Raw genomic sequence first — 24,595 nt, 5'->3', positions numbered from 1 at the left:
GATGACGACCCCTTCTATTATATTCCTACCTGGCATAAACGCAGTCTACAGTTTTCCGTTCAATAGTTCATGCTCTCCAAGAAATGTGGGCCCGTCTATAAGTTTTTTTTAATTCTTGTTAATCCTTCCAACAAAGTGAGCGAAGCACGGCAGCTGCTCGCATACATGGGCCAGTCCTCGGGTTGTGGTGCACAAATAGCCTAGCGAGAATGCGAGATGTTCGTCGCCAACGCTTTGTTTTTCTACCTCCCTCTCTCTCTCTCTCTCCTCCATGTCGACTTTGAATTTGAGTCGGCTAGCTCGGAGCTATCCCGTTGAGGACGCCATTAGGGTTTGGTGGGTGGCTAGAATTTAATATACAAACTGTGGGCTTGACTGTACTAACATAGTGGCAGAACTCCACGTACTTAAGAGTATCTATGTAATCGATTTTTTTTAGGACTAGCAATTTTTGTTTATCTCCATGCATGATGATCAAACTTCGATCATTCTGAAAATCGTCATTATGTGCTTTAGAATAATAAAACTGTCTTATATAAAATCAATTTTGCAGTAATGAGTAAACTCATGATTGCTTTTGAAGATAGAGATGGGTCCACACACATGCTGCATGCCTATCCATGCATATCTATCTATTCCGTTCAAGGTTCACGTATATAATATCTCCTAGAACTGTCCGCTAGCTTCTTTATACAGAACAACCCAAACGACCAGCAGGCTCGAGTGATAGATGGATGTAGGAGTAATCACTTACGTACGTCACATGATGTTGTACGTCCACCATACATGCATGTACTTGTTCTGGATATATGCTGGCGAGGCAGCTGCACCGGAACTAGCTAGGAGACAACATGAGCACTGCCTAGCTAATAATTCTCTTCAGCTGCTGGACCTGCCGACCTGGAGAGGTAGTATGCATGGCTCCACATCCATGTTAGGCCGTCACACTGCTCGGTAGACGATAGACTGCGTGTGCGTGGTGCTGGTATGGTGACACGAGAGTGGTCTCGGCCAGCGGCGCGGGCGCGGCGGGCGGGCTGCTCCGGCAAGGGCGTGGAAGTGGGTGGGTGGGTGGCAGTCGCAGCAAGACGTAGGCGGCGGCGCGGACGGAGGCGCGAGTCCGTTTGCGGCAGCTCGAGGCGGACGGCCTGGACGACGGAGCCACGGATAGAAGCCATGGATCACGGCGGTGTGTGCAGCGATCGAAGAAGAAGAGAGAGCTTTGGTGAGGACCTACTGTATCGGGCCGGGGGAGATCCAATCCAATTCCTCTTTACTCCTATTTGAGAAGAGAAGAGAAGTTTTTTTACTATAAAAAATAGTGGAAGCTATTGTGGAACTGCTAAAGCAAGGGAACAACTCCATGACAGTTTTACGGAGATCAGTTTCGTTATTAGGGAACTGAGATACTCTTAGCCCCTACTAGAATTTATTAAAAAGGAAAACCACACATTGTAAATGAAAAATTATCTTGTTTGCTAATTTATTACTCGAAAGTTAGCCATAGAATTTATATGAAAATAAATGGTGCAATCTAGTCATCCGTGATTATGTGTTAATTTGAGGCGCATCAACACAATTTAGATCAGAGGCATCGAATGATAGAAGAATGACAGGAAGTTCGGAATTATGTGAACCCGAAAACGGCCCGGCATGGTTTGTGGACCAACACAATTGTTACTGAAAATGCACAGCTACAGTCCAAAAGACCGGAGATTCTTGCAAGAAGAAAATGCCATTTGCATGAGAAATCAACGTAGACGCTATAATAGCGGTGATAATAGCGTTATCCAAAATAAAGGGATGTATATTTTCAGAGTAATGGACAAAAGTGCATACATCAACCCGTCACGTAGTAATCGGAGATTTATCTCTACAAACGCAAATTCACTCCTGCGCAGGGAAGCTATACACGTCACCCCGGAATTCTCCCATTGGTCCAGCTCGGTGCCACGTCACCTTCGCGTTTTTTTATTGGTCCGTGGGTCAGTCCTCGGGACACGAGCGAATAGCCTAGCGAGATGTTTATCCCTAGTGCCTTTTTTTTCTCTCTCTTCTCCACCTCCACGTCGACTTCAAATCTGAGTCAGGTAGTTCGGAGCTATCTCGTTGGTGACACCCTTAGGATTTGATGGGCGGCTAAGATTTAATTAAGACCGACTATAGACTTGAGTGTATTAATAGTGACAAGTCTCTCATCTTAAGCAGTCAGGTTTGTACTATCGTTATAAAAATCATCATGTGTTTTAAATAATATAAAACTGTCTCGTAAAATCAATTTTGCAGTACAATGAGTAAACGCATGATTGTTTTTGGAGATAGAGATGGGTCCACAGCACCCTGCCATCATTTGTTACATAATAAAAGACCAAAGTGCGTCTTAACGATAATTATTGCTGAGTGTGTGTATAGTTATATACTATGCCGATGCATATCTCTTCAGTTCAAGAATCCTAGAGCGAGCTGCACGCTTCTTTAGTTGAAGCAGTCAAAAAGACTATAGAGAAGAAAATATATGGCCGACTGAATATCACCTAGCTATTCATTGCATTTCAAGTTACAAGATGTCTTTATTTTTTCAAATACATAATTTTTACTTCATATTTATATACACATTATATATAAATATATTAAAAACAATATATCTAGAAAAGTCAAAAGCTCTTACCATTTAAAATATAGTGAGTTCAACCAATATAAAAACAAATCTATTATTATTGCTTTTTTTACTTTTTGTTTATTTTTTCTGAATCTTGGTTAGTAGTCATACTTTGCTAACTTATTGACAAATCAGTCCTGAGCTCTAGTGAGTTTGGAGCATTATCCTTTGTTCTTCTTATTAATTAGACAGACAACTCTTTGCTATAATCAAATAACTTGTCCTAGTTTGCTTGAAAGTTAGCCATAGAGTGGAGCTAGGAAGATTTGCTACAGTCCAAAAGAATGGAGTTAGAGGATGCTCTTGCAAGAAGGAATGATAATGCCATTTGCATGGCAAATCAAAATGTACATTGATGCATGCTATAATAGTGGTGATAATAATAGCGTTGTCCAAAACATAGGATGTGCATTTTCAAACAAAGGACAAAGGTGCATGCATCAACACAACATGTAATCACTTCCGTCACACAATTTTGTCCACCATACGATGATCTTTTGGTAGGTTAGCAGCCCACCCATAGAAAAGCTCTAGTGTTGTAATCACTTTCGTCACACGATTTTGTCCACCATACAATGATCTTTTGTGTTTTCGTGGGCTACCATAGAAACGCTCGAGTGATGTAATCACTTCTGTCACATGATTTTGTGCACCATACGATGATCTTTTGCTAGTTTTGCAAGCCATCCATAGAAAAATCTCGAGTGATGTAATCACTTTTGTCATACGATTTTGTCCACCATATGATGATCTTTTGCTAGTTTGGTCGCACTTGTGGTCCACTTGTTCTGGATACACTAGCAAGGTAGCTTCACAGGAACTGCTAGGAGACAACACAAGTACAACTTCTCTTTAGCTATTGGACTCGCTGGCCTGGAGGTCCATGGCTCCACATCCATGTCAGGTCTTCACCAGTGGCGAATCTAGATACGAACTGTGCCTTGGGCAAAATAATATAAGACTCAAACAATATATAGAACATTGAGGCTAGAAAAGTACCAATTGAAGAGCCTTACATGACAAAAAATTTGATTAAACCATGATCCAACAAACCCTCTTGATTGGCCTTTACCATCTTTTTTGTTCTTGGAAACTTATTACTAGCTAGCCTATATGGACCTATTCATAGCTACATGTGCTCTCCTAGCATCATCCCTAATGTCATGATGAAACTCATCAATTGGCTTGTATCCTCTGCATCTACAACTATATCTCTCATAGCAAGTTCAATCCATGGTTTCTTTTGCTCAATTCAACTCTATTTAGTTCTCATTACTCTTTGATGCATCTTTCTTACCGTAGTACATTTCCATTATTCTAGTGTTTAACTTTTGTGCCCTAAGATATGAATTGCAAAATTTCTATCATATGAACTATGGAAATACACAAATGACAAATCTAGTGCTCAAAAATCAAATCCATGATGGGGATGTCACCTGCTAGCTACATCCTATTGGGTTGCTACACAATTACACAGGGCATGGGGCACTAGGAGCTGGGATCTAGGGCCTAGGGCAGCTGATTGACGACGCTGTGAGGGCAGGAGCCCATGTGCATAGGGCTAAGGAGGGCCGATGGATGAAGCCGGTGGCAAGGCTGACTCAGAGCGGCCAAGAGGGCATCATTGCCCATCGTGAGTTAGAGTCATGGTTCCAACTCTATGTCGTGACACAATCGAGTCAGGTGATGTGGCTAGGGCCTAGGTTCAAGGTTATTGGGTTGTCCTAGTCTTCGGGTAGGCTATTAGGCTAGAAGACCTTTTTATGTGTTTGTTATCAAGCATATTCCTATAGCTATTAGGTCTTGCCAATGCAGCCTAGGGCCTAAATCTGCTCCTGATCATCACACTTGTATGGCCAACTCCACACGTGGGCCATGCCTACATACACATAGCACCTTTCTTACACTTTTCATCCTTTTGCTTCATGTAAAAGGGTTAGTGCAAAGATGGTAGATGATAGACTACTGGTGCATGGTGCTGGTGGTATCACATGAGAACCTTCCTAGCTGGTTCCTTAGAAGCTTTGACCTCCATATATAGTGGGTTTGGATTTTATGCACCTTTCTTACACTTTTGTCCTCACTTCGTGTAATAGGGTTAAACTGGAGATGCTATGTTTGGAACGACAAGAATTAATTGTAAGTCGGCCCTAACCCTTCTAAACTTCCATGGTGATTCTAAATCCACCAACCACAACCACACATGGGCTAACTTCATAACTACTATAAGCTAGCGTCACCACATACGCAGCAGATGCCTAGAGCCACCCCTTGATACACCCCTCCATGGGCACATGCAACAAGGGTTGATACTCCAAGGTTCTATGTTTGGAACAACAAGGATTATAAGTTGGTCCTCACCCTCCTAAACTACCAAGGTGGTACTAAATCTACCAACCACAACCACACATGCATAGGCCAACTTTCACAACTACTATAAGATATTAATGGGCCCTCACCCTCCTAAACTTCCAAGGTGGTACTAACCTCACTAACCGCAACCACTTATGGCCCATATGGATCAACTTCACAACTAGTATAAGCTACTAACTGGGGGTTTGGTATCACCACATACATAGTAGATGCCTAGAACCACCCCTAAATACCATCTATAATACCCCATGCACCCAAAGTATGCTTGTATGGACTAGCTCTACAAATGGAATGGTTCTGTGTATGTGTAGCACCTCTCTTACACATTCATCCTTTCTTTATGTATAAAAGGGTTAACCTAGTGGTTTTATGTTTAGAACAACAAGGATATATTTAAGCTATGCCTCACCCTCCTAAACTTTTAAGGTGGTACTAAACCTACCAACCACATTACCAGAACCACACATGTGCCACTTGGGTCACATGGACCAACTTCACAACTACTATAGGCTACTAGTGGGCTAGTGTCTTAAACACACCAGCTAAAGTTTGTTACATATTTGAATAATTTTGCAAGAGTCCACTAGGTTAGCATGGTAGGGGTGGAGGCAACAAAACCCCATGGCAACACAGTGGTGGACCTCCAAAGTGGGGTGGGCAGTGGGGGAGCAGTGCTTGTTCAACCGAATCGAGTGTGGAAGACGACCAATGGAAGAAGACATGTGATACTTATGATCCAAATCTAATGGCTAATGTGTGTCACCTGAGAAGAGAACCCATGTTGATTAATACTTCCATGGTTAACTAAAATAAAGGCCAAGAAGTAATAATGTTATTTTGTAATTGAAAGGGGGGTCTCACATGTTGTCATGCACCTTTACATATTTGTTACATGTCCATACTTGATAAATCTCATTAGTTCCTTAATTATATTGATATCAATACGCCAAAACCCACTTAGGGCTTAGATGTACTTCTCTGATTATTTTGACTTTGGCATACAAAGGTCGGAATTAAAATACATTTTCCATGCTCCTAAGCTGATAAACCATGGAGGTTGCTAATGGGTAAGAATGAAGAATAAACAATCTTGCTATATGAGTTACCTAGTGAATACATAACAAGAATTTTAAAACGTGCTCATGCTAATCTAGGCAAGAATGCGAACTAGATGCTAGTTGTGATTACATGAATTTAAATCTAGAAACCTAACATGGGAGGGGATTTTTGGGTCCATAATCTTCACTAACTAAACCACTTGGCAATGACATGGTCCATTGTGATATCTCCAAGACATACACTGTTTTGCCAAGCCTTCAAATTCTTCATAGTTCGATTGGACTCCTACTTCTCCTTCTATACCCGAATCTTTTTGGCGCCCTTCATGGTAGGAAGGATCTCCTTTGGCACCTAAAATGGGTGACAGAGTGTCACATCTAAATTTTTTATTTTTGGTTATGAATAGTTTACACTAAATAAAAATTACATCATTTTCTAAATGTTTAAAGATTTAGTTAGGTATTTGAAAAAATTAAAAGTGAAAATTATTTTTTTTATTTTTTATAATATAATTTAATTGTTTTGTTGCACACATACTGGCTGCATAGTTTTATTTGAGTGAAAAAATAAAATTACAGATTTGGTTTAACTCTAAATAGGTTTTTTCTATGCTTTTAAAACTAAATTTTTGAATCAAGTTTCAGTTACAAAAAGTTTGCAATTTTAAAGAATTTATAAAAAAAATAAAAGTAAAGTAGTGTTTTGACGTTTTTTTCCCCGTTGATTTCGGGCCTGGCATTTGTATAAACACTACTTTTCCAGAGCAATGGCGTGAAGAAGCATTTGGGCCTCACAAGGCCTCAAAGTAGCTGGTTTGCCCAGTGCTATGGGCCTGCCTCACGAGGCTCGCAGCTTTACCTTTCCGGTGTGTTTGTGAGTGAGAGTGGGGAAAGAAAACCGAATACGTGTAGCGCCATCCAGCCATGAGAAATCCCCGAGCCGAGCACGAGCACGAGCACGGCGCGGGGCGCCACCATTATTAACATCCCAATCCATCCAACCAACTTCAACCACCTTTTCAATCCAATCTTGTTGCATTGCATTGCATAATTTTGCATCGAAGATCGATGTGATTCCGTGAAAAGGAGGAGGAGGAGAAGAAGGGGCTGAGGCCGAATCCGATTCCGCCGATGAGAAGGCGAGCGATGGCGAGGCTGGCGGTGGCCGCGAGGGCGTTCTCCGCCTCGGCTTCCGGCGCGGGCGCCGGCGGCGTGTCCATGGTGCAGGGGGCGTCCCGGGGCATCGGCCTCGAGTTCGTGAGTCCGCCCCGCCGCTCCTACCCCCACCCCATCCCTCATTTCATCCTCTCCCGCATCGCCGTTTCCTCCATGGATTGCGCCCTGATGCCCCCTCCGCCTCCGCGCGCTGGGAATCCATCCATCCGGTGCAGGTGCGGCAGCTGCTGCGGAGAAGCGGCGAAGGCCGCGTCGTCGCCACGTGCCGCGCGCCGGGTTCCGCGGCCGAGCTCCAGAAGCTCAAGGAGGAGCACGCGCCGGGGCGCCTCACCGTGCTGCCGCTCGACGTCACCGACGAGAACACCATAGAGGTGAGTACGCGCGCAGCCTTTCAGCCTCGGTCACGGTCAGCAATGCGCCAGATGCAGGGAAATTTATTTGATTCCAAAGTCGTCAGATGAAATGCTCACAAAACATTTCTACTACTACATTATCTGTCACCGTGGACTGAGGACCTGACGCATTTTGCCCACATTGTTAAGGCCGTTTGGCTGAGGAGATGAAAAGCTTTTTTTTGGGCTACTATAGCACTTTCGTTTTAGGCTTAAAAGATTCATCTCGCAAATTATAGTTAAACTGTGCAATATATTTAATGTTTGCAAGATTCGATGTGACCAAGAGGTTTTGGTTGCAACTAACTGTTTCTATTTCTACTTTATATGCACAATTGCACTGCACTGCTGGGTGCTGGTGACTGACGGCTTAGTATGAAAATTTGATTCTTCCATTGCAGGCAGCCGCGGCCTCAATTACAGAGACCCATGGTTCTCTGGACCTGCTGATCAACTCCACCGGCATCCTTTCGATCCCGAACGTGATACAGCCAGGTGGATTCTCTGCCTTCGTCACGTTTGAGCACAGCATCCAAAATTCAGCAAGCATCAGTCCCCTAGCACCTTATCTGAAACCAAGTTCCCTGTGTCACAGAGACTACACTAAGCAAGGTTCAGAAGTCATCCCTGATGCTGGCATATGAGGTGAATGCAGTCGGCCCAATCTTAGTGATCAAGGTGAAATCCAGTAGGCTGCTTTAATTTTCTGTTTCTTGTTCTGGTGGTATGGTATCAACACTCTGCTTGCCGGATGCCGGTCATTGTGACTTCACTGATACTAGAGTTTCAATTGATCCTTTTTGGTCAGCACATGTGGCCATTGCTGAAAATTGGAGGTCGTTCCGAGACTGGGAGAGGATTTGCATTGGTTGCAAATATGAGCGCTAGAGTCAGTTCAATAGGAGACAATGCTTTGGGAGGCTGGCATGCATACAGAGCTTCTAAAACGGCGCTGAATCAGTGTAATTGGACAAGAAGATGCTCCATTATTCTGTTCTCATTTTTTGCTCAGTCCAGTCATGCACCCTAAACAGCGCTGTCAAGAACTGCTCGTATTATAATTTTATTTCTTTATGACTTGTTTCCTCAACTTTCGTTGCTCATGTCATGCAGTGACCAAGACTGTGTCAGTGGAGTTTGGCAGGAAGGACAACATTGCCTGCATCCTGCTCCATCCTGGAACCGTGGACACTGACCTCTCAAGGCCATTTCAGAGAAATGTGCCCAAGGATAAGCTCTTCACAAGAGAGTTCTCTGTACAGAAGCTTCTCTCCATCATTGACAACGTCAAGAAAAGCGACAACGGCAAGTTCTTCGCGTGGGATGGCCAAGAAATCCCTTGGTGAATGGTCCCTCAACACTCGTTTGAGTCTAAACAACGTCATTGATTTTAATTCGACGATGCTTTTTTCTGTTCAACACGCATTGGTCCTTTTCATGCTTATCAACCAAACAAATAAAACAGTCACTTGCCCCCGGCAGCCATAATAACAGATTCGTCAAAGTCAGGGAGAATGTGACGGTCAACAAAGACAAAGTTAAAGTCAAAGTCAAAGTACTGTTGACTGATTTGTTATGAGAAAAATAGATTCGGATGATGAACTCAAACGAATTAACTACATTTGTTTCAAGCGAACCACGGTGTTGGAGATCAAAGAAGACCCCGCATTTGTTTGACTGGTGCCGAATGGCAGAGATTGATTAGCCGCCTTTTTTATTTTAAGAAAACACGCATATGTAAAAGTTGATTAACTCCTGTGGGAGCGAATTTAAATAGGTTTTAGGAATAAAAAAATAGCTTGAAGTTTCTCACTTTAGTAAAAAAAATGAAAAAAAATCAGGTACATGAGAATTGAGATGCAGGGAAATGGGAAAGAATCTTTGTAGAGTACTACGTAGATGGATAGGATGAAAACGGTCGGAAACGGTGAAAAACAGAATTATAATATAGAAAACGGACGCGGTTTTTACGAAATATTTCTACATTTTAGCAATTAAAGAGTATAAAAAATGGTTCAAAATAGCTGTGAAACCAACTGAAACTGACAATTTTTATGTTTGACAAAATTCGAAAATAGTATCGTAATATAGAAAACGAAAGCGGTTGGTACGGTTCTGTTTTCATAATGCATATGCCTCTTGTCGCCGCACAAAGACCGGGGCATACTGTGAACCAGCGTAGCAGGATATGCCCCTTCTCGTCGTCGTCTTTTTCCTGCTCCCCGGTGGAGCCTTCTCCACTTCTGCTGACGGCGGAGCCTTCCCCATATCCGGCGACGGCGGTGGCGGTGGCGGTGGCGGGTGCAACCACCGTTGCGTTGGCTCCGTCGTCCCATACCCTTTCGGCTTCTCTGGCGACTGTCCCATTCCGCTGGCCTGCAACGCCGCCACGTCGACGCCACTGCTGCCGCACGGCAGCACGGCGGCCGCGCCGTACCCCATCCTCTCGTTCAATTCCACCACCTCCACCTTTCTGGTCTCCATCGAGCCCTCGTGCAACCGCAGCGTTCCCGAGGCCAAGGCGTCGCTCACCGGCGCCAGCTACGGCATCTCCTCCCGCACTGGCCTCTTCCTACGCGGCGACTGCCGTGCGCCGGCGGCCGGCAACTGCACCGTCGTCGTCCCGTCGGACGACATGGACACCTGGCTGCTTCCCACGACACCCTGCGCCAGCACCACCGACGACACCGTCTGGGCGTGCGTCTCCTCGATGCCGCCGCCGCCCAACAGCGCTGAGGCGGCGAGCGGCCAGGGCCAGTTCATGGCGTGGGAGAAGGTGGAAGGCACCGGCTGCGGGGACGCGCTGACGGCGTCGGTGTACGACGGGGACGCACCGCACGCGGCCCCGTCGTCGTCGTCGCAGGAGTTTGCCGTGGCGGAGCTGGGTTGGTGGCTCAACGGGACGTGCGCGAACGCCACCAGCGGCGGCGCGCCAAGAACGCGACGTGCCATGACGTGGAGACGCCAAGAGGGACGTGGGGTCACCGGTGCAGGTGCACGGACGGGATGGTCGGAGATGGGTTCGCCGCCGGCAACGGATGCTACCACGGTGAGAAACTGAGAACGAACGTTTTTCAGAGTGTGTGTTGCATTTCGTACGGCTTGTGGTTGTCGTCAACACTGAATATCTAACAACAATCTAACGTTTTGCGCTGGGACATAAGACGATCTCCCTGACTCCAGCTCGAAGCACTGGAAGCTACCGGCAGTTGTCGCCGTCGTGTCTTTCGCTTTCGTCTTGTTCATCGTCGGTCAGTCAGCATGGTGCCTCATCCGGCCGGAGAAACGGCGCCGGAGTGCCAAGATCATGACGGTGATGACGACGGAGGCATCCAAACATCATCAAACACTCAAAGATACGAGACTTTTCCGCGGCAAACCTGTTCACGACGACGACCTCGAACAGGGGGTGATCGGGCCCCGACGGTTCTGCTACGACGAGCTCACCGCAGCCACTGGAAACTTCTCCGACGACCGGAGACTCGGGAGAGGAGGATTCGGCTCCGTCTACCGTGGGCTGTTGACCGGCACGAACCTCGACGTGGCGGTGAAGAGGGTGTCCGAGACGTCTCGGCAGGGCTGGAAGGAGTTCGTCTCCGAGGTGAGGATCATCAGCCGTCTCCGGCACCGGAACCTCGTGCAGCTCATCGGCTGGTGCCACTGCGGCGACGACGAGCTGCTCATCGTCTACGAGCTGATGCCCAACGGCAGCCTGGACGGTCACCTCCAGGTCCTCCACGGACCGGACAGCCAGAGCCAGCTGCTGACGTGGCCGGTCAGGTACCGCATCGCGGTCGGCGTCGGCGAAGCTCTACTGTACCTGCACCAGGAGGCCGAGCGGCGGGGGGTGCACCGGGACGTCAAGCCGAGCAACGTGATGCTGGACGCTTCGTTCGCCGCCAAGCTCGGCGACTTCGGGCTCGCGCGGCTCATCGACGACGACCGGCGGTCGCACACGACGGGCGTCGCCGGCACCATGGGGTACATGGACCCGGAGTGCGTGCTCACCGGGAGGGCGACCGTGGAGTCGGACGTGTACAGCTTCGGCGTCCTGCTCCTCGAGATCGCCTGCGGCCGGCGACCCGCGGTGCGGCGCCGCCGCCGACGCTCTGGTGCGCGCACCCGGACCGCGGACTGCGGCCCACCGTCAGGCAGGCCGTCAACGTGCTGCGGTTCGAGGCGCCGCCGCCGACGCTCCCCGCCAAGATGCCAGTTGCTACCTACGGGCCGCCGGCCGATTGTCCTGGCTCCACAACGTCGTCTCGGGAACAGGCGACGACCGGCGTGAGCGGCGGTGATGGTGATGGCGATGGCACAACGGAGCCGTCGGCCTTCTTGTCAAGTTGATCAAATGGTTGTATGATGAGTTAGGTTTCAGATCATTGGCGTAGGACTTGTTAATTCGGCTCTGATAACCGTTGTTTCTGCAGTTCACAGCCGAGCTAGTGATGTCGTTAATTTGCAACTTAACTTACTGAACATTTGTTCAACAGGACGCATAAGTCAAGAATCAGCAGCAAACATATGTGTTTGTTACGTAGTATGTTTTATGATCAAGGTCAGAAGACTATGATGACACTGTTAAAATAAGTAGTAACTGAAAATTGCTTCGGTTATTGGAATGGCCATGAAATCCCATGGTGATTGGAAGATCTTGTTTCAGTCAATGCAGAGTTGCAAGCCTGCATGCAGAGTTATGGCTGCAATTTTCAGCAGAGGACCGATCTAAGAGCATCTCCAAGAGACTAGCTAAAATTATATTCTAAATTATAAGATTTAGCCATTGTGTAAAATAAAAATCTCACTCAAAGAATAGAGTTCCACAACAGCCTTTGTATAGGATAGCTAGTGAGGACGACATGCTATATATGACAAGCGAAAGTTTAGGAATAGCAAACTTGCTATTTTAGCAAACCATATGGCACATCTGTTGGAGTTTAACTTTTACTTTAAAAATGTAAAAATAGCCTAGACAACATGGATAGCATATCTGTTGGAGTTGCTCTAATTACATCTGAACAAAGAGAAACCACTACACAAATAATGCCCCCCGAAAGAAGTTACGATAAAAAAGATATTATAATATAAATAGCAATTGATATTGAACCCTATATAACTTTGCAAAAAAAAACAAAGTAGGAATAATGCTCCAATACACCGGATTCACAATTTTCCTAGTACATACGTACATCCGTCATAAAAGTTAATATAACTAGGTTAGTTTGAAAGTATAGAAAAAGTAATTATAATGGCACACGGTTAAGTATATTATAATAAAAATTTAACCAACACCTGATTAATAATATTTTTGGTTTCCTTTATGTCTACATTTTCTCCTTTAAGTTTGGTGAAACGTAACATAGTTTTGACTTAATTAGGAGAAACCTATAAACATGTATAATATGGGCGGAGGGAGTACTTCACTTCAGGTTTAGGCCCCTATTTTATGCATGTCTGCTTTGAGTAGAGTAGTTTTTTTGGGCACCATGAGTAACTCCACTGGTAAAGCCGAAGCTGTGTTGACAAAAAAAACGTTTGATAAAACAACTTCTCATAGTAGACCTGAGTGAGATAGTTTCGGGTCCAGTTAAGGAGCTAATTTGTTTTAACCTATTTCGAAAAAAGTAGATCCAAACATCTTGTTGAAAGTCCATCTTGGCATAAAAATTATTTCCTATATCTTTTCACTCTCTAACAGTTTTTCTATATCTCATACGCACTCTAAAAAGCCATTCTTATTTTCTTTATTTGATTAGCAAAAAATTCGGAATAGAAGATAAGCTGTTGGAGGATAGTTTTTTATCTCTATTCTTAGCCTTTAGGAAGCTTTAAAGTTGCATTGTAGAATTTGTTACTTGATTTTGAAAAATAATAGTATAATTGGGCCCTTGAAAATGAAAACATGTGAGTTTCTGGCAACGCTATTTGTGAGTTGTGACCGAAAAGAAATGAGGCAGGCAATAAGCTAGTGGAAGATGACGATGAAATCCCACAAAAGCTGAAAAGCGGGCCATCCAAATTTGAAGGCCCAACCCATGTGGCGGATATGGGCCTGAGCCATCCAATTTTGACGGCCCAATCCACCCAATTCCCGGCCGCCCCAGCGCAGAGCAAACCTGCACCTGCTCTGCTCTGCTGGTGACCGCCGCGTGTGTCGCCGCTCTCCGCTCGCACACAGCGTCGGCCAAATCGAACCCGCCGCTACCGCTAGCTGAATCCGGCATAGCGCCGGCCTCCGGCCAAATCGAGCGGCGGTGCAGGCACAGCAGTGGGTCCTTCAATTGTTCTGAAGAATTCACACACACCGCACACTCGGTGTTCCGATGGCGGCGGCTCCGGCGTCCGCACCAACTCATTCGCCCGCGTCCTCGTCTTCCTCAGCGTGCCGCGCGGGAATCTGCTCCGGCGGGACAACCCGCCCCAATCTCCACTCCGCCGCTGCTTCGGCCCCTGGATGGAGGAGGCGCAGGGAGCCGTACCCGGCAGTCTCCGTGGCGGCGGGCTCCGCACAGTCTGCGCCAGGAGCTGTACCCGTCGTCGACCCCAAGGTTTTGGAGTTTTTTTTTTATAAAAAAAATTCTTTTCTTCTCGCGAAATCTACTTCTCTCTTGTTACCTCAGGACTAAAATAGTTGCGGGATTGGAACGGACTGTGTGGAGTGCCCTGCTGTGTGCTAGGGATGAGGAGTGCCACACTTTTGGGTGGTGTGGAGCTAATTTTTCCACATATTTTAGAGGAAATATAAGGCAAAATATCGGAATATTGAATGTGCCATTTTTTTTTCTTAATTTAAATTCAGACACTTTCTCACAAAATATGCTTTCTTAAAATGCTTTTGAAACATATGAGTACTGCTGAAGTGTGTGTAATTGGTTTAGGTAGTTATATCTTGTGTTCATTCGGAGGATTTAGGATTCATTTGTGTATTTACTTGTACGAGTAGATATACTATTCTAACCCCTTGAATATCAATTTCTTTCCGGTGTAGACTCTGATTGTAGTATGAACTACAGCCATTTCAGACTTTGCAGTAGCTCTGCTACAATTTTGCATCAGTTTTAAATGCAAGCAGAATGTCTGTTTTTTTATTGTTCCCCTAATATTGAGTTTAAACTACCATGGAAGGAATACAGCCTAATGTATGTTCATTATTGTGCTGGATAAAAAATCAGGTTGACGTGTTACTAGACAGTGTGAAGTGGGATAGCAAAGGGTTGGCTGTTGCTATTGCACAGAACGTGGATACTGGAGCCATACTTATGCAGGGTTTTGCTAACAAAGAAGCCCTTGCAAAAACTATATCGACCAGGAAAGCTACATTCTTTAGCCGCTCACGGTCTTCCCTGTGGACAAAAGGGGAGACATCCATGAACTTCATTAATGTCCATGACATTTTCCTTGATTGTGACCGTGATTCTGTAAGCATGTTTTGTGTTGCCAGTAAATACTTACACTTCAACTTCAGAGTGTACTAACTGCGTAGATGTTTTGTTTTTCATACAACTTAGATAATATACCTTGGCAAGCCAGATGGACCTACCTGCCATACAGGAGCAGAAACCTGTTACTATACTTCAGTTTATGATGCTCTACAAAGTTCAAAGGTACTCATTCTCAAGTTATCCTTGCCAGCAATAGACTTTTTTGACTAATGATTAAAACTAAAATATGATTTCCCTTCACAGCCCAATGAAGGCAGGCAGGTTGTGACAACCCTATACTCACTTGAAGATACAATTAGTAGACGGCAGGAGGAGATAGTTACTGAAGGAGGTGGCAAGCCATCATGGACCAAAAAACTACTGCTTGACAACCAGCTACTTTGCTCGAAAATACGGTATGTGATGTTAATTTGAATGGGAAAGAGAACTAGTATTAAAGCATTGAGTCTTTTCTCTCTTTTTCTTAGTCTAGTTCACCAAGTTCTACATTTTAAAATAGATTCATGTTGAATTAGCTTAATGCCTCAGTTGTGTTTATTTATGCTTTCATAGCACTGCATTTGACTGAAGAACTGATGGGTTAATTTGGTGAAAACAGATAAAATTCATTTGTCTTAGTGTCAGGATTTGTTTTATTGATGGTTGTGTATTGAGTTTATGACTTTGCCATCAATAAATGTGTGCGAGAGAGTCCATTTACCTGACAAAGGCACATTTCATACCTTTTTCTTTTGTTACTGCCATGCTTTGTTCTCCTTCTCCCTACTTCCTCTTAATAAGAATGGCAATATATTTCTCTCTTAGACCCTGTTTAGTTTCCCACCCAAAATTTTTTCGTCCATCCCATCGAATCTTTGGACACATGCATGGAACATTAAATGTACATAAAAAAATAAACTAATTACACACTTTGATTGAAAAACGTGAGACGAATCTTTTAAGCCTAGTTACTCCATGATTAGCCTTAAGTGCTACAGTAACTCACATGTGCTAATGATAGATTAATTATGCTTAATAGATTTGTCTTGTAGTTTTCTGATGAGCTATGTAATTTGTTTTTTTATTAGTTTCTAAAAACTCCTCCCAACATCTTTCCGACATATCCGATATGACACCTAAAAAATTTTCATCTCCAATCTAAACAGGGCCTTAATGTCAGTGCTGCTATTTTTGCATATAATTCAGTGAAGAAGCTGGCGAACTAATTCAAACGCTGCTCGAGAACGAGGACCAATCTCGTGCAGCTTCGGAGATGGCTGATCTGCTGTACCATGCCATGGTGCTGCTCAGAGTCAAGGATGTAAAGATGGAAGAAGTCCTTGAGGTCCTGAGGAAGAGATTTTCGCAGTCTGGTATTGAGGAGAAGGCCAGTCGCAGTAAATCTTAGTGTGATTGGTAACGGATGACTTCTCCGATTTGCAGTCGATTCCAGCACTGGTGCCGACTGTGAACTTCGGGAGAATCTTGTGTTTGGTGAGCAGTTGCCTCTATGTTTTTTTTTGCTCCAATAAGATGACTATAAATTTGTGGCAATCTTGATGACAACAGAGAGGTCAATAAAGCTTTCTCGTATAAGACAGAATCCTGTGTTTTTTCCCCTAAGAAAAACTGGAACGCATTCTTTGTTATCCCTGAAATGCTTGGTCATTACTTGAGTACAAATTGTGCCACGATCAATGAAATTAATCAGCTTCTAAGTGAAAATGTGCTGTGCAGGACTAAAAGCCTCGGTGCCTGATGTGCAACACACTAGTAAAACACACGCCTCCCTCCTGCCCAGCGCTTACGTTTACATGAACTAGGGCCTTGTTTAGTTCACCCTAAAAACTAAAAAGTTTTCAAGATTTCCCGTCACATCGAATCTTGTGGCACATGCATAAAACATTAAATATAGACGAAAACAAAAACTAATTACACAGTTTAGCTGTAAATCACAAGACGAATCTTTTGATTCTAGTTAGTCTATGATTAGATAATATTTGTCACAAACAAACGAAAGTGCTATAGTACCGAAAACTTTTCACTTTTCGAAACTAAACAAGGCCTAATGGTTATTAGGTGCTGCTCTTATATTTCGGTTGTTTATTCTTTGGCTCGTTGATATGTACTATAAAACAAAAAAAGTATTACCGACCTGAGTAATTAAGGTACTAATATTCTAAGCGAGAAAATCAGAACAAACATTGGGTAATTTTGATCGGTAAATTACGAGACCCATGGTTTCCAAATCCGGGTGGAGGCTGCCCACCGGGAAATCGCCGCGGATTGACGAGGATTCCATTCTGTAGAGAGTGTCCAGAGCACCATCGCCACGTCGACATCAAAACCCACGCCACCCACCCATCCCCTTCTCTCTCCCCGCCCCACCCATCTCCACTCTTCCCCTTCCCGAACCTTCTAGAACCCCCCGTGCAGAACCCTACCCATCCATGGCGGCCTCCCTCCTCTCCCGCGCCGCCGCCGGGGCGCTGCGCGGCGCGGCACGGCCGAACCACCTCCTCACTCGGGCCTCTCTCCTCCCCAAGGAAACCCTCCTTCCTCCCCTACTACTACTACTACTCCTCTTCGCCACCGCCACGCCCCTCGCGGTCGTAAAACCCCGCCGCTTTGCCGCCGCCTCGGTCCTCCCCCAATCTGACGTGGTCCTCGGTTCTCGCGCGTGCAGGGTCGGGTCGGGTGGGCGGTCCGCGCGGCGGAGGGCGCCGGTGGGTCCCGGTGCGGGCCGTCGCCGCTGGCGGGAGCGGTCGGGATCGCGGCGCGGTGCAACGCCACGTCGTCGTCGTCGTCGTCGTCCGCGGTGTCCGAGGCCGCCGGCGTCCACACGCTGCCCCGGACGGAGCCCGTGGTGTCGGCCGAGTGGCTGCACGCCAACCTCAAGGACCCCGACGTCAAGGTGCGCGTAGCTTTCAGTAGTCAGTGCTGGACTGTGGTGATTTGTGCTTTGTCATGTGAATCATTACTTGTACACACACATGGTAGTAACTTGCAATTCGTCAAGTCAGTCTCTCAGTCATAGTATCGGTATCTAATTATCTATTGATTGCCATTTTAGTAATAAATTCTATGGTTGACTGAGCTCACTGATAATCTTTGGGAGTATTGTCAGTAGATGAAGCCAAGCTGTCTAGGAGAAGAAAAGAGGTATCTTAATTATTGGATAAGTGGTTAATGTGCTTATACTACAGTTCAAACCGGGACATCACAATTGGTTGCTCAGAATATTTAGGCTTGTTTGACACTATGGTATAGACTTTACCAGGATTAGTAATAAAACCTATATTCAGGAATTTGACTACACCAACTGGATTTAGTTACCAGTTACACCTCGTTCTGCCAAATGTGTCTTTCTTCAAATCCACTATTTATTAACCCTATACTTCTGTCTAGGTACTTGATGCCTCTTGGTACATGCCTGCAGAACAAAGGAATCCATTACAGGAGTACCAGGTATTCATTCAGCTTGTTTTTGCAACTAGGATTTCTGGATTCTGATGCTAGTATGCCATTGCACTTGCATTTTCTGATGATTTTGCACACATTTTTATTGGTCTAATTATTTTTTTTGGTGAATCAAATCCTGCACATCTGAATTTCAAAGCATTTCATCAGTTTGTCACTCATTACATGGGAATGCTTTTCAGTAGGCATACAGCATACCTAAACTGATACATTAAGATATATACAATAACAGGGTGTACCGACCCTAGTATATACTAAGCAACTGTACCTAACCTGTCCATTATGGGAAATGATAGGTCCATAATTGAAAGTATAATGCAGATATTCTAATGCTTCAATCTTGTTTCTAGGTGGCCCATATTCCTGGTGCTTTGTTCTTTGATGTTGATGGAATATCTGACAGAACATCTAGTGTAAGTTCAGCTCTGTTGTTTTTACCCTTTATCGTTGCTGACTACAAAATCATACAAATTCTGTTTATGTACCATATGTAATTTTGGATTACACTACTGTTTATCAATCAATAATGCTAGTCCTTGATATAAATGACAAAAAGGTTTATGAGTGTTAAGCACTTGAGTTGTTGCCTGAGTATACTAGACTAAATAGAGTTTCACAAGAACCCTACTAAATGGATTTTTAGGGCAAGGTGTCAAGTGGCGACCCCTTTTTTGCTAGTTGATGAAATATTCAGCTCTGCACATCATTCCATGTGCATTAATAGTACTTTTAGAGGCGACAACTCTAATGCCACTGTCTTAATTATTAGTTGCATGTCTGCAATAGGCTAGTCCGCTAGTCAACATCTGAAAGTGAAAGTTGAAAACAATAACATTAAAACAGGGGCATACTGATCTTAACACACAGTTCGGTGGTAACTTTCTCAGGTTTTGTGATCTGGTAACCACATGCCCACATTTTGAGTTGCCCCATAATTAACCGTTCAAAGTGTTACTTAGTTGCTGTAGTTAGATCATGCGCTAGCAGCGCTACCAATTGTTCCTTTCCCATTCCTCTTTTCTATAACTATATATTTAGGCCCCTTCTGGGGCAGCTCTGGCTGGCCCTGGCTTGTTTCCTTGACAACCTTGATGCTATCAAGCTGTCTAGTGGCCCATATCAATTTCTTGTAAAATGTTAGTTGTGCTTATAGTATGGGAGTTGCCTGCTAATTCTTCTGAACATAGCCTTGGTTGAGCTTGTAACTTAGATTACATCAGGTGTTGGCATTAGAACTATTCTGTGTAATGATGGTATAGGAGCTTGCTTGCTTATCCTCTGAACATTGTCTGGGTTCAGCTTCGAACTTTAGGTAGATCAAAGTATTGGATATCATCTCAACTTCTTTTTTTCCCCTTTTCTTTTAAATGATCTGAACTATTCTTTTATAAACTGAGAAAGAAGACAGAGTCAATAACTTTTTTTCCTTCCTAGTCCTTAGACTTGTCACGTTATATTGTATATACATAGATTTATCATTCTTTGTGGGTCTTCATAATTATGCCAGTTCACTATAGTTTGATTTGCGAAACATGCCATGTCTACTTAGTACATGTATTCTTTTTATTGCTTGTTGATTATACTAATGTCGTCTGATCTAACTAGTTTTCTCTCTCTTTTTGGTAAGAATCTGCAGTTAGATTTGACATCTATTCGTTATATATTTTTTCCTTGTTCAGTTACCACACATGCTGCCATCTGAAAAGGCATTTTCAGCTGCTGTATCTGCTCTTGGAATCTACAACAATGATGGGATAGTAGTTTATGATGGAAAGGGGCTGTTCAGTGCTGCTCGTGTTTGGTGGTAAGCTTCTTTCCTTCACAAAATATGAAATTGCTAGGGTTGAAAACCAAATGAGCAGTAGATTCAAATCTTATTTGGCCATTCATGATTGCTAAGTTCCCCTTGCCATGATCTTTGTGCAATTCTTTGTTTGTTTTGACATTTAATTTATAATACAGTTGTGCCATGCTTGTTACCTTGACAACAGGATGTTCCGTGTATTTGGACATGATAAAATTTGGGTGTTAGATGGAGGTTTGCCACAATGGCGTGCTTCTGGATACGATGTTGAATCAAGTGCCTCCAGTGATGCCATCCTAAAGGCTAGTGCGGCTGGTGAAGCAATTGAGAAAGTGTACCTGGGTCAATCGGTAATTTATTCTATTATTTTCTATTTCCTGTTTCTTTTGGCAATACTTCCGTTGCAAGTTGTAACAGCACTAGAGGAGCCTTACTACTGCTATTGAGCTTAAATTAGGATGGATATGGTTAGCATTTGCTGTAATGACGGTTTAACCTCAATTTTCAGCTATACATAACCTCAATATGTTTCTCCAGGTTGGTCGAACCACATTTGAAGCAAAGCTGCAGCCTCATCTTCTTTGGAGTCTTGATCAGGTCAATGCTTAATTGTCCCAACCTGCGTGTTGTTTTCTTCGTGACTCAATGAATTCTTTCTGCATTTTTCGTAACAACTAATAGATTATTTTCTCAGGTGAAAGAGAACATCAAGACCCAGACACATCAACTTATAGATGCTCGATCAAAACCTAGGTATGTTTTCCGAAGGCTTCATGCATTTTCTAGTTCCATGACTGCTTGAAAGTATGTTCTTCTCTCTTTCCTTTTGAGAGGCACAACAGTAATTTTTTACAATCGGTAAAAGGTTCCTGTAATGAAATAGTTCCTTAGGTTGCACCCACTCGCTGCATACTGTCAGTGAACTGGCCCTAAGTGGTCTCCATTCAGGTTGGGCAAAAAAAGCCGAGACCGAGAAACCCGAGACCGAACCCGAATAGACCGAATTCTCGATCTTTTTGGTCATCCATTTGGTTGCAGCAACGAGGAGACTGACGCTAATCTCGGTTTCTCGTCACTTTGGCTGGGTACCCGAGGTACCCGAGAAGACCGGAGATGTGTACGAGAAGCCCAAAAAAAATCAGCCCATTTTATGGGCTATGGCCCAGTCAATGTATCGAAGGATGAGTACGTGAAGCCTTCCCAGTTTGCACATCTCCTGCAGTCCTGCCTCTTGGTCGTCATTTTTGCATAACATAGCAGCCACCAGCCGAGTGCCCTTCCCTACGAGGCTTCGTGCAATCACGTTCCAGGAGGCAGGCGATAGCTGTGTGTCTGAGCGAGCAAGGTCGTGCGTGGCACTAGGCGGGACCGAGGCGCTGCCAGCGTCGCCTGCACTGCCGAGCACTCAAGTGGCGGCCACATGTCCCCCTCGCTGTCGCCACAGAGGTGCGATGCCGGGAATGGATGGCGGGGTCCCCATCTTCTGCAGTGAAGCGGACGCAAGAGGCAAGACTGTAGCAGCAGCACGGTGCGGGTGCGAGCGCAGATTCTGGTAGCCTGCTCCAGTGCTCCTAATCTTCTCCTCTCCCCGTCGTGTACTTTGCAGATGTATTGTATCGGTCTTGCTCGGGTAAACCCGAGAAACCAAATTAGAAACTGAGAAATCGGGTGGTTGGTCTATCGTAGATCAGGCAGAACTTCGGTTTCTGTTGTTCAAAGACCAAAACAAAAATAACCCGAAAAAAACGACCTGATACTTTGGTCAGGACCAAACGCCCACCCTGAGTATGCATTCAGGAAAATAATTTGTATAATCGCAGTGATGATAATTTTGGTACTCCCTCTGTTCCAAATTATGTCATTTCGACTCTTTTGGTACATCCATTTGCTATGTATCTAGATATTGTTATATCTATATACATAGTAAAATGGATGTACAAAAAAAAGTCAAAGCAGCTTATGTTTTAGATATGTTTTGGTCACCGTAGACACATTTTGAGATTTAAGTATCTTTTAACCAGTATATGCACTTTGTTGTAACACTAATAATACAGTAATGTATAGATATGTTTTGTTAGTCCAAGTTTTGTACTTGTTCTTATGCTCAACAGTCTTGCATTTTCAGATTAACTGATTTGAAACTTCTATTCAGATTTGATGGCGCAGTTCCCGAGCCACGAAAGGGCATTAGAAGTGGGCATGTGCCTGGGAGCAAATGTGTTCCGTTTCCTCAGGTGGAAAGTCTCCACTTTCCCAACTTTTATCAGTTCATTTTTTGCATTTGGATGTTTCTTCCCGTGTTTGCAGTGGATGGTAATGGATACTTATCTGATAAAGTTCATAGTTGGTTGTCAGTTTTCAACATATGATACTTTGCACTTCTAGTGCCATATTTTTCTTCGTCCGTCCTTCCATTTTGATGAGGTCTAAAATATAAATGTTGTTTACTAGATGCATTAGTTGTCAGCTGAAGTTATACACCTGTCTTAATGGGTATACTAAAATATAAATGTTGTTGGTAAATGCACTTGTAATGAGGGCTATTTGTCCTTATACTGTGATACTTCACTTACCATAATAGGATGGAGAATTGGATGTTCTATCTAGAAGTTTATATGTTACCATCTGATTTTTTGTTCATGCTGAGTGTTGCCACAGTTGTTTTTGTATATCTGGAAGTGTTTATTGCTTAACTTGTCTTTCTTCAGGTTCTTGACAGCTCACAAAAGCTATTGCCTCCAGATGAGCTCCGTAAACGGTTTGAGCAAGAAGGTAAATATTGCATCCATATATACAAGTACCATATTAGTGCTCGATGATAGCATCCAGTAGCCAGGTTTTATCACGTTTTATTGGATGCTTCCTACCAGTTTAGGAAATGTTTTCTTTATGCACTTTTAGGTGTAAGAATATTTTTTGAGACACCCCACTTGGCTAATCTGGCCACCAAAATACCCTATAGATCTTTTCATACCTAGGTCAAATTTAGCATTCATGAAGTTAATGAGGCTTTTGCTAGTAACGTGAAACTTCACTGGTTTTGATAGATTTAACATGATTAACATCGATGATATTGGTGGATTTAGATTTGGCTGTATTTTCTATCGGATTTGTTGAAAGAGTAACATCCATGTTGTACAGTGGTAGTTGATGCTCGTGATCATTTTTATCGTTTTATAGCACCTAAGTAGAACTGCAACAGCCAAGTAGCGATAACTGTGGCGGTATTTGATTCCTCTGGTGTGATTCATTATCAGGAATATCACTTGATCAACCTCTTGTGACCTCTTGCGGCACTGGTGTGACAGCATGTGTGTTAGCCTTGGTAAGATTACTTTGGACTTAATCACGTGATATTTACATTCCAAATGGTAAATTGTGCCTCTATATACTTTGCTCCTGTTTTAGGGCCTTCATCGTCTTGGCAAAACCGAGGTCGCAATTTATGACGGATCATGGACTGAATGGGGCGCCCATCCTGACACTCCAGTTGCAACTGCTGTTTAGTCTCTTCATCGAGAACGTCTCAGGCTCTTCATAGAGGACTCTTGATTGTATTTTTCCCTTGCTGTGATCCTATGGAGAGAGGCGGTGTGAAGTTGTGAACTGAGGAGGTTGGTTGGGTACCTGGGTGTAAGGTTGGGGGACGCGAAGCCATTTGGTCTTCACTGTAAATGCTGAAACAGAAGAATTGTCACATACACTGAATTATAAGACAGCTTCCCTTGGTCTCTTCTCTTGGTGGAATAATAATAGTAATAATGGAGTTTAGAGGAAAAAAAACTGCCGTCAATGGTAGTATCTAGTATATGTGAGCTAACTGTACTTATATGAACACAGTGTACATATCTAGGGGGTGTTTAGTTCCCCTTTTTTTTCAAAACAATTTGAGTTTTGATTCATTATTTTGCAAAATGAAACTAAATACCATGCATTTTTTTTGGCGAAAAGGTGGTTCTTCTCCATTTTGGTTTTGGCCTCAAGAGGCTCTTATGAGGACAATAATTTTTGCATTTTGAATGGAACTAAACATGATTCTAAAAATTTTGGCATTTTATATTCCACCATTCCACCATGTCCTTGACGGCGACATGAAGGTCTATGTACTTGAGGAATCCTCTATACACGGACCCAAACCCACCTTCTCCAAGCTTATGCTTGTTCGAGAAGTTGCCGGTGGCGGTGGCGAGCTTGCTGTAGCGAAACCGCTTTGGCCCGGTCCCTTTCTCAAA

At 44.1% G+C, this 24,595-nt stretch overlaps 3 protein-coding genes and 1 pseudogene across 5 annotated transcripts; all 4 read left to right on the top strand.

Moving 5' to 3' along the window:
- On the top strand, positions 6,982-9,205 carry LOC8076672 (C-factor). Its single transcript, XM_002443476.2, has 6 exons — positions 6,982-7,347; positions 7,482-7,637; positions 8,060-8,153; positions 8,254-8,336; positions 8,467-8,620; positions 8,772-9,205. The coding sequence occupies exons 1-6, from the start codon at positions 7,222-7,224 to the stop codon at positions 9,002-9,004; spliced, it is 846 nt and encodes a 281-aa protein (XP_002443521.1). The 5' UTR covers positions 6,982-7,221; the 3' UTR covers positions 9,005-9,205.
- LOC8076671 lies at positions 9,417-12,248 on the top strand (annotated as a pseudogene).
- LOC8076670 (histidine biosynthesis bifunctional protein hisIE, chloroplastic) lies at positions 13,762-16,728 on the top strand. 2 transcript variants are annotated; one of them, XM_002443474.2, is made up of 5 exons: positions 13,762-14,206; positions 14,831-15,076; positions 15,167-15,262; positions 15,344-15,495; positions 16,286-16,728. In XM_002443474.2, the coding sequence occupies exons 1-5, from the start codon at positions 13,982-13,984 to the stop codon at positions 16,485-16,487; spliced, it is 921 nt and encodes a 306-aa protein (XP_002443519.1). In that variant the 5' UTR covers positions 13,762-13,981; the 3' UTR covers positions 16,488-16,728. The 2 variants fall into 2 exon arrangements, with proteins under 2 accessions (XP_002443519.1, XP_021301795.1); XM_021446120.1 differs by having other exon boundaries at positions 13,764-14,206; positions 16,246-16,728.
- On the top strand, positions 17,388-24,265 carry LOC8070128 (thiosulfate/3-mercaptopyruvate sulfurtransferase 2). 2 transcript variants are annotated; one of them, XM_021446119.1, is made up of 12 exons: positions 17,388-17,688; positions 17,766-17,993; positions 18,488-18,547; positions 18,910-18,972; positions 20,239-20,363; positions 20,551-20,713; positions 20,901-20,960; positions 21,058-21,116; positions 22,516-22,597; positions 23,072-23,135; positions 23,621-23,688; positions 23,772-24,265. In XM_021446119.1, the coding sequence occupies exons 1-12, from the start codon at positions 17,530-17,532 to the stop codon at positions 23,868-23,870; spliced, it is 1,230 nt and encodes a 409-aa protein (XP_021301794.1). In that variant the 5' UTR covers positions 17,388-17,529; the 3' UTR covers positions 23,871-24,265. The 2 variants fall into 2 exon arrangements, with proteins under 2 accessions (XP_021301794.1, XP_002443518.2); XM_002443473.2 differs by having other exon boundaries at positions 17,391-17,625.

The sequence above is a fragment of the Sorghum bicolor genome, chromosome 8, assembly GCF_000003195.3.
Source record: "Sorghum bicolor cultivar BTx623 chromosome 8, Sorghum_bicolor_NCBIv3, whole genome shotgun sequence".
In the NCBI taxonomy this organism is placed as follows: domain Eukaryota; kingdom Viridiplantae; phylum Streptophyta; class Magnoliopsida; order Poales; family Poaceae; genus Sorghum; species Sorghum bicolor.
This window is presented reverse-complemented; position numbering and strand designations above follow the sequence as displayed.

Excerpts from the sequence above, each read along its gene's own strand:
- LOC8076672 (XM_002443476.2), top strand. The coding sequence starts at position 7,222 with ATGAGAAGGCGAGCGATGGCGAGGCTGGCGGTGGCCGCGAGGGCGTTC. Across the intron at positions 7,638-8,059 it reads CCGACGAGAACACCATAGAG|GCAGCCGCGGCCTCAATTAC; the intron begins GTGAGTACGCGC and ends CTTCCATTGCAG. Across the intron at positions 8,621-8,771 it reads TAAAACGGCGCTGAATCAGT|TGACCAAGACTGTGTCAGTG; the intron begins GTAATTGGACAA and ends CATGTCATGCAG.
- LOC8076670 (XM_002443474.2), top strand. The coding sequence starts at position 13,982 with ATGGCGGCGGCTCCGGCGTCCGCACCAACTCATTCGCCCGCGTCCTCG. Across the intron at positions 14,207-14,830 it reads TACCCGTCGTCGACCCCAAG|GTTGACGTGTTACTAGACAG; the intron begins GTTTTGGAGTTT and ends ATAAAAAATCAG. Across the intron at positions 15,496-16,285 it reads CTACTTTGCTCGAAAATACG|TGAAGAAGCTGGCGAACTAA; the intron begins GTATGTGATGTT and ends CATATAATTCAG.
- LOC8070128 (XM_021446119.1), top strand. The coding sequence starts at position 17,530 with ATGGCGGCCTCCCTCCTCTCCCGCGCCGCCGCCGGGGCGCTGCGCGGC. Across the intron at positions 17,689-17,765 it reads CCACCGCCACGCCCCTCGCG|GGTCGGGTCGGGTGGGCGGT; the intron begins GTCGTAAAACCC and ends TCGCGCGTGCAG. Across the intron at positions 23,136-23,620 it reads TAAACGGTTTGAGCAAGAAG|GAATATCACTTGATCAACCT; the intron begins GTAAATATTGCA and ends ATTCATTATCAG.